This window comes from Marmota marmota, unplaced genomic scaffold, assembly GCF_001458135.2.
Source record: "Marmota marmota marmota unplaced genomic scaffold, marMar, whole genome shotgun sequence".
NCBI lineage: Eukaryota > Metazoa > Chordata > Mammalia > Rodentia > Sciuridae > Marmota > Marmota marmota.
The window spans coordinates 6,659,934-6,668,572 of record NW_026000171.1 but is presented as its reverse complement, the minus strand read 5'-3'; the positions used below and the strand labels follow the sequence as shown (position 1 = coordinate 6,668,572).

The following is an 8,639-nucleotide window of genomic DNA, read 5'->3' as shown; positions in this document are numbered from 1 at the left end:
GAGAGAGGGCATCCCTGTCTTGTTCCAGATTTTAGAGGGAATGCCTTCAGTTTTTCTCCATTCAGAAGAACTGGGCCTCCTTGTAGCCATGGATGTGTCTTCAATTTTGTAAAACCCAGTGCCTCTTGAGTTTGAATGAACAGTATTATTACAAGCAGTATTTTTTCTTTCAATCTTTCCTTTTTTTTCTTTTCTTTTAACAATTTAGTAATAAAATTCAAGCTCTGGTAGATGCCTTAAGATAGTAGAATAGAAATCAACCTCATATTAATGACCATTGTCACCACACTTTGCCTTTTTTTTTTTTTTTTTTTTTTCCCTCCTTAAATCGAGTGCTTCTATGAGCAGATAAACAGTGGTCAGGGTTGGCCTTCAGTAGCCCTTCAGTAGTTCTGCAGTGTTAAGCCTGCTGAGCACATAAGATAAGAACTTCTTTGCTGAGTAGAGCTGAGCATTCTGCTATTTATATACATCAAAAGAACCAAGTTCCTTTGGCTTTGCCTCAAAGAATGAAAGGTCATTAGCAGCCTGTGCTTAGTATGTAGAGAAAGAACTGGATCATGGTACTGTTTCTATATAAGAGTAGTAGAGGTAGGAAATAGTTTTAATTTAGGTCTCTTTGGTTCCTGTATTTTGTGAGATCAGCATTATTATTTTCCTCCTCACTTAGATGCCCATTTTATTTATGCGTATGCATCCTATATATACACCTACATGTATTATTGTACCTCAGCAGTTTATTTGGTAACATCCAAATTAAGTAATGGGCTTCTTGTCTGTTGAAAGCTTACCAATGACAGCTTATGTTGTAAAGGTCATTCTTAAGTCTGCCTGTCAAAATGTAGGAGCAGTTGCTGCCGGAGTGACTGTTGCTTTTGTTGACACACAGGTTTCAGACTGGTTTTAGATGAGTAGAATTGAAACTTTTTTTGATCATGACATTTTCTGTTACAACCCTAAATGTGTATATATGTATGTATTTGTGTGTGTGTGTGTGTACTTACTTGATCTTAGGACTTAGGTCATACCTAGAAGTTTGAAAAGTGCTACTTTATCATTATTATTATTATTATTTTAAAAAAATATTTATTTTTTAGTTGTAGTTGGACACAATACCTTTATTTTAATGTGGTGCTGATGATCAAACTCAGGGCCTCACACGTGCTAGGTGAATGCTCTACCACTGAGCCACAAAACCAGCCCCCAAAGGTGCTACTTTTGATAAATGATTTTGAAGCTAGTAGGCTGTGCTGAGTAATTCTGACAAAAGTGTATGGGAGTGAACCCAGGGCCTTGCACATGCTAGGGAAGTATGATACTGAACCACACCCTAGCCATTCTGACAGAGTGATGTACTTGTTTGGGAGCTTGGGAGCTCTCAGAAGTATATATCTTTCTTTCTTTAATCTGTCATCTTACTTGTTAACATATTAGACCATTTGTTCAGGGCAGTTTAAAAAATGTTAAATACCTATTTTTAGATTGTAAATTTAGATTACTAATACAAGTATTTTAGCTTTATGATATCACCTCACCAGGTTATTTGATCATTCATTGCCTCCCCACCCTAAAAATGTGTGTTATTTGTTGCTTCTGCTCCTCCTCCTCTTTGTGTGTGTGTGTGTGTGTGTGTGTGTGTGTGTGAGATATATACACACACACACACACACTGGGGTTGAACCCAGTGCTAGGTAAGCACTTTCAACACAGAGCTACATCCCCAGTCCCAGAATGTCTGTTGCTTCTAAGAGAAAATAATGCTCTATATTTAAGCTGTGTTTATAAAATGGCAGCATTTAGAGAAATTTAAACAAACTCTCAGAGCTATCCCTTTCTAAAGCACATAGCAACGTGATTCTAAACCCTTGGTCTCTGCTCACTTACTAAGCTAAACCTCACTTAGCAGGAGGCTACTTACATTTGTAAGTATATCTTTAGCACATAGCTATGTTATCTGTGTGATGGTGTTCCAGAGTTTGAAGAACCTTCCTTTTCCTTTAAAATAGGAAGCTAATGTTGCATTCTACCTTGGAATTTTCAGTTTTACAGATGGTACTGTGCTGAAATATTGACTCTTCCTTCTTATCTCTGGGGGTCTTGTACAAAACAACATAGCTAAGCCACAGAAAGTTGGCTTTCCTTCTCTCTACTATGCAGAAAGATTGCCACCCAGCCACTGTGCCCACAGCCGTTTCCTGNTGAAATATTCGACTCTTCCTTCTTATCTGCCCCCCCAGCCCCCCCGCCCCCTTCTCATGATTCCTAGGAGTGTTTTTGGGCTTAGGCTTGAGTGGAATCATTCCCACCTTACACTATGTCATCTCAGAAGGATTCCTGAGGGCTGCCACCATAGGGCAGATAGGCTGGCTAATGCTCATGGCCAGCCTCTACATCACAGGAGCTGCCCTCTATGCTGCCCGGATCCCTGAACGCTTCTTTCCAGGCAAATGTGACATCTGGGTAAGTGTAATCAGGGGTAATCAAGCATGTGTACCTCTTAATGGATCGTTGGCAGACTGGGAAGTGATAAAATCAAAAAAGTTTCAGACTCAAAATTGAGACTTTTATTCTGGTCCTAACTCTGTCCCTCATTAGTTGTTTCTCTGGAGAGCAAAAGTAACAACAATTCCTATTTATTTCATGTCCAGCACTGTACTAAGTACTGTGTTTGGGTTACTTATTTAATACATTAGCTCTATAACTGTTATTTATAGTTTCATTTTGCAGATTAGGAAATTAAGACTTATCTAAGGCATATGGCTATTAAGTGGTAGAATTAGGCTAGTTCTAATCAATCCTATTAACTACTCTGTAATGAAAAATCATTTAACCATTCTTTAATCTCATTTTCCTCATTAGTGAAACAAGGTTATGGACCAGATTTTTGCCAAAGACTTTTTTGGGGACCAGATGTACTAACTAAGGTCCTTTTTAATATCAAAGGCCGGTGATTTGTAAGAGGAGATTGTGTGTATGAATTGTTGGAGGAGGAAGAGGAAGAGTTAGTTAATTGGACTGTTGTTAGTAAGATAGTAGAAAAGAGGAGGAGAAAAGAAAATATATAAGGGACTGGTATTGATGGGAAATTAACAGAAGAGGGCCTGCAACATTTCAAATGTGGAATTGGAGTGTTGTTTAATATGAAATCTGACCTTTAGAATTCTGTGGCTTAGCTGTTGTTGATTTTTATAGACTAAGCTGATTATGTAATCACTGTAAAGTTTAGTTTAGCTGTCTATAAAATGAAGGTGATCCTGAACACAAGCAGTCTTTTGACCTTCAAATTAGCTCATTTATCCCTTTTGTCTCATTATGATTTTGAGATTGATATGGAATAATTTTTATTTCTTCCTGCCTTTTTGGGAAAATTAATCTCCTTTGGTTTCTAGGAAACATCTCTTGGGATATGACTTTTTTAAAGTTTATATATATATATATATATATTTATTTCTCAAATCAGTGTCTTTCCCTTAGTAAATACTGCCTTACCACTGGGCTTTTTCATTTTGAGACTATAATGAGAGAATAGTATAGGTTTTGAAGTGATGCTTATCGAGCACATGGAGCTTGAGATGTGAAATAGCATTCAACAGAACAGGTAAAATTTAAATAGTATCACGTGTTTATAGACCAGCTTCTGACTTGATAGGAAAGTAAGAGGCTCTCTTTACTTAGTCTTTTTTTGGGCGGGAGGGGGCAGGGGTAGCAGGGATTGAACTCGGGGGGCACTCAACCACAGCCACATCCCCAGCCCTATTTTGTAGAGACAGGGTCTCACTGAGTTGCACCTCATTTTTACTAAGGCTGGCTTTGAACTTGTGATCCTCCTGTCTTGGCCTCCTGAGCCACTGGGATTACAGGTATATGCCACCATACCCAGCTTACCCAATCTTTTGATATATATGTTGTTTGTATAGTTCTAGAATCTTACTACTGAAGTAATAAACTCTAGGGACTTTTTTTTTTTTTTTTTACTTTTCTACTAGATCCTGGTAGTTTTCTTTAGTTTCTCTAACAGAGAGCATTTAAATGACCACAGCTCTAATATTCTTGTCCATGAACAAAAGTATTTGGTCATATTCTGCTGCTGGATATCAAAGAATCCTTAGGAACCTTGTGGTCTTATTGCAATACATTCTGTATGTTGTTTGCTCCCAAGTTCACCAGTACTCTAACATGCAGATTTTCATGTCTAGAGCTTAGTGGAAGAACCTGAATTTCTTTGGGGAGAGCTGGCTTTCAACTCAGCAGAATGTGATATACCTAATGGTATATCAGGATCTGTGGACTCCTTGAATTTGAGCTCAGTCATGTCCATTCCCTATCTTCTGCTTAGCATAAGCCAGGATTAAATGATCCTAAGAATTTTTTACCACTCCTCTTTTTTTTTCTCTCTCCAGTTTCACTCTCATCAGCTCTTTCACATCTTTGTGGTTGCCGGAGCTTTTGTTCACTTCCATGGCGTCTCAAACCTGCAAGAATTCCGGTTCATGATCGGCGGAGGCTGTACTGAAGAGGAGGCACTGTGATAACCTACCAGTAGCCAGGGACTGTTACCCTGAACCCAGGCCTGCAGCATCTGCAGGCCTCCCTACTGGCCATTTATGCCAGTACCAGAGGAGCCCCAAAACCTTGATAGCCTCATGGGCTTTGTGACGGCCCAAGGGCTCTGCGTGGTACACGACTGAGAAGAGAAAAACAGAAATAAATCATACCTCAAAGGATGGAGTGCATCAATTTGGAGAAAAGGAGGAATGGCCCATACCCTGACTTATTCTTGGGATCTACTGATTGAGGGCTTTGCAAGACCCTTGGCAAACTGGCTTCTGATCCGTATCATAATTTATTTGTAGAAGATGGGGAAACAGTTTAGCTGGTGATTCTCTCTTTTCCCTTTCTCTTTAAAACAATAGTACAGTCCAATTTAGGTGAACATTTATATCCAATTAAGGGGTGGGAGTGTGATTTTAGATGCTCTTTTGGGAGAACAAAGACATTAATGTAAATAAGATTTCTAACTTACTGTTTAAAGAATTTATATAAATGTTTAAAACATAAGGGTTAGGGAGGGAGGGAGAATTTTTGTATAGAACGAAACATGCAAGTACCACACACTGTTTCAATTTTGCACAAAGTGAGGGAAGATCAGGTGGTAGCCCCAGAATGTGCAGCAGTCTTGGTGCACCAGGGTGCCTTCTAAAGGCCAACATGCACACCTTGGACCCTAGCAGGGCAGAGATATTAGCCAAGCCCAGTGATCACTTGATCACTCTCAATTCCAATAGCCTTTGGGCATCCTGAATTAGAGATAGGAGGAAGTGATGTGTGTTTCTTCAGTGGAAGCAGCACATAAGTGACTGACAAGATGTGTTTAGGTAAAAGGCAGTCATTTGAAAAGCTGTCTTGTAGGCCGATAGTGACCCTTTCTAAAGAGAAGAGCCAGCTAGTCCTGCTCTTGATACTGGTGGAGACAGTGGAGGAACCCTGGGAACGTTAGCACAGGGGCTCATCTGATCACTTACTGGCATCCCGTTCAACTTGGTGGTAGTTTTGGTCTGACTTGAGAGCTGTGGCAGTTGCTATTGGAGCTCTGAACCACCCTGTAAATTTCTATTAAAAATCATTCTATTAAAAATCCTGCAAATAAAAATTGCCTATTCCCTGGCATCATAGTTCTGGTGTGGAGCCAGCCACAGATGAGATTCTAATTTGTGTAGAAAAAGAAACCTGTCTTTAGACCAGAAAAAAGTTGAGTTTTGCCTCTGGTGTGTGGTCTTGGTAAACCTGGTGTGACGGACACCGTGGTTGTCTTTGAAGAAAGCCTGCAGAAGCCTCCAGCGCCCACTGTGGCATTTTCAGCTTCACTGAGCCCCATGTTGCTGGGGGACATGTTTAGAAGGCAATGGCATGTTATTGCTAGTGAGTCTGGTAGAATCCTTAAGTCCATGTTTTTGAATTGCTACTAGAAGTGAAAAACTATTGCTCCCAGGGCTGCCTTGTTATGGTGTCAGGAGAGTGGTGGCAGGGAAGGATCCGGTTCTTAGACAAGATGTGTTCTGATCTTGGCTCACAGGTGAACCTCTAAAATAGCACTCAAGTCTCGGGTTACTGCCATCCAGGACTTCAAGAGGGTGTGTTACATCCTGGGGGTGGTAGGTATTAGAACTGCCACTTAGGTCCTAAGGCAGAGGGGCTGGCATTGTCAAAGGGGTGTCTAGAAGTATGAGAAGGATGTCTGGTTTGTTCAGTAGGGTTTTGTTATTGTCCCCACCCTGTCTTCCTTTCCCTGTGAATCTCCAGCTACAGCTGGGTTCCAGGAAGAAAGAATCAGTGCAGAAACTTGGGAAGAACATAGGAGTGTTTTGGTTCTGGATAAGGTCACTGCCCTAGGTGGCCCAAGCAAAAGACTCAGTGGATGAAGGGCCTGACAGAACAAACAGTATTTGTTTCTTTAGAAAATAGTCCAACAGGACAGTGGCCAACTGGAAGGAAGCTCACTTAGTTTCCTGGGAGCAACAGCACATATCAGAAGCCAGACTTGCTCTTTGGTCATGCACTTTGGGGTATGGGGGTATGAGATGCAGCCCTGTAACAACACCCAGAGAAGTAGCAGTCTTTGGGCTCAGTCACCCCACACCCCAAAGCAGGAAGATTCTGGTTCAACATAGCACAAACCCTTAGGGAACATGAAACCAACACCACCAATGTGTAATCCAGTCAACTCTCCCTCTTTTGGGTGTGTATGTGTGTGGGTATGTGTATGCCCACGTGTGTATGTGTGTCCACGTGCAGCTCACTACCAATAGCCTCTATGTGCACTTGACCTACAGTGCCCGCTGAGAACTCACCAGGTTGGCGCCTGAATGCCTTACTCTCAGCAGTCAGAGGCTGGCTTGTTCTGTGCAGATTTTTAATTTTCTTTTTTGGCCCTGGGCTGTTTAGGACCTCTACAGCTTCATTCTTTCACCATTAAATAGTGGCCTTTTTCAGTATTTTCCCCTCCCCTTACAAATCGCTGAAGCCACAAAGCACATTTTTGGGGATCATAGAAGGTTGGGGTTCCAGAAAGGTATCTGTGATGGTTCCACTCACCATGGGATTTCCCTACTTGCTGTATTCTCAATTTCTCTAATAAAAAGAGCCAAATGGAAAATGAACTTTTGTTGTATTTTTGTTGCTATTTTTTCGTCTTATTTCCTTTAGCTCTTGGCATATCCTTGAAGCCTTAATTCAGACACTGAAGTTTCGGAAGTTTTAGAAACTTCCCATCGTAAATACACAAATGAGTGTGCTTGTGCCCTGCTTGCTTTTCCTGACTTTCATCTAACTCGGACCAGGTTTAGAACAGAGAGGAAGGCTAACTCTAAGAAGCAGTTCTTAATTTATTGTTGGAAGTTTATAAAAACAATACCCTAGGGGCTTGGGATGTAATTCAGTCATGGACCATGTTAACTAGCATGAATGTGGCCCTGGGTTTGAACTGCAGCACTACCCAAGATAAAAGCAACAAGAACCTAATATAATGAACACTAGGCCATGAGTTGTGTTAAAGAACTTTCTCATAATCTCAGCCTGTATCTCGTCCTATAACCGTCAGCTTTTGGTTGCTGTGACAAAAAAAAAAAAGTCAAAGGAAAAAAAGATTTATTTTGGCTCACTGAGAGGTTTCAATTTGTGGTCTCTTGGCTCTGTTGTCTCTTGGTCTGTGGTGAGGCAGAGCATCCTGGTGGGGAGGTGTAGTGAAACAAAGCAGAGAGGGACAGAATATACCCTTCAGAGACACACAGAGACGCACCTCTTCCAACTAGGCCCCATTTTTATTTTCCACCATCCCTGGAGACCAAGTCTAGCAATCGACCTTTGGGGGCCCTTTTCAATCTAAACCCTCTAACAACCCTATGGGCTAGTCATGCTCATTTTATACTTGAGGAACCTGAAACTTACGAAGTTTTTCTGACTGATGCCAGAAGTGTTCACCAGAGAAAAAGTGAAGGAAAATTTTAAGGAGAAAATTGTCTCTTGTCTGCAGTTGAATCTGTTATATCAGACAAACTGTTAAAACAGGTATATTGAAGGTTTGGGGGTTGGTTAACCTGATCTCATTTAAGGTTAGGAAATCTCAACCTTCTTGCCTTAGGTAAATTAGTATTTGTTGGAGAATTTCCAGTACTTGGTTATTTTCATGTTGAATTCTCACTTATAGAGTCTAGTTACAACTTAAGGTTTTCCCGTGTGTTATCCAGATGTAGGTCGGGACTGTGTTCGATTCCTGACAAAAACTAAACAGGCCCACAGAAAGCCTGCTTTGGTTTTTCCTGGTCTCTGGCTGTCTGTGTGCTTTCCATTTCTCAGGTGATGTCCTGTGCATTTGTAGATAGATGAGGACAAATCTGAATTTTGATTTGATGGAGTGCCAGGGCTCTGAGTGCCCGAGAGAAGCCCGTGGGCAATGTTCCTTCAAACTTACCCTGGAAACATCCTTTTCTTAAATACTTTGCACCGTTTTATGCAGTATATTGCATTTCCTTATTCCCACATGGGGCACAAGGGGCATAGGCTGTTCACTCACCACTTCCATGCCTTCAGCTGTTTTTTTCTGTTTTTTTTTTTTTTTTTTTTTTTTTTTTTTTTTTTTTTTT

At 40.8% G+C, this 8,639-nt stretch overlaps 1 protein-coding gene across 1 annotated transcript in view; it reads left to right on the top strand.

Annotated features, from left to right (window-relative positions):
- The window catches only part of Adipor2 (adiponectin receptor 2), an 80,076-nt gene extending 72,919 nt beyond the window's left edge, over positions 1-7,157 (top strand). The window contains 2 exon segments of the mRNA XM_015500774.2: positions 2,267-2,460; positions 4,401-7,157. Coding sequence (XP_015356260.1) covers positions 2,267-2,460; positions 4,401-4,529 — 323 coding nt within the window. The 3' untranslated portion in view covers positions 4,530-7,157.
- Positions 7,158-8,639: the final 1,482 nt, after the last annotated feature.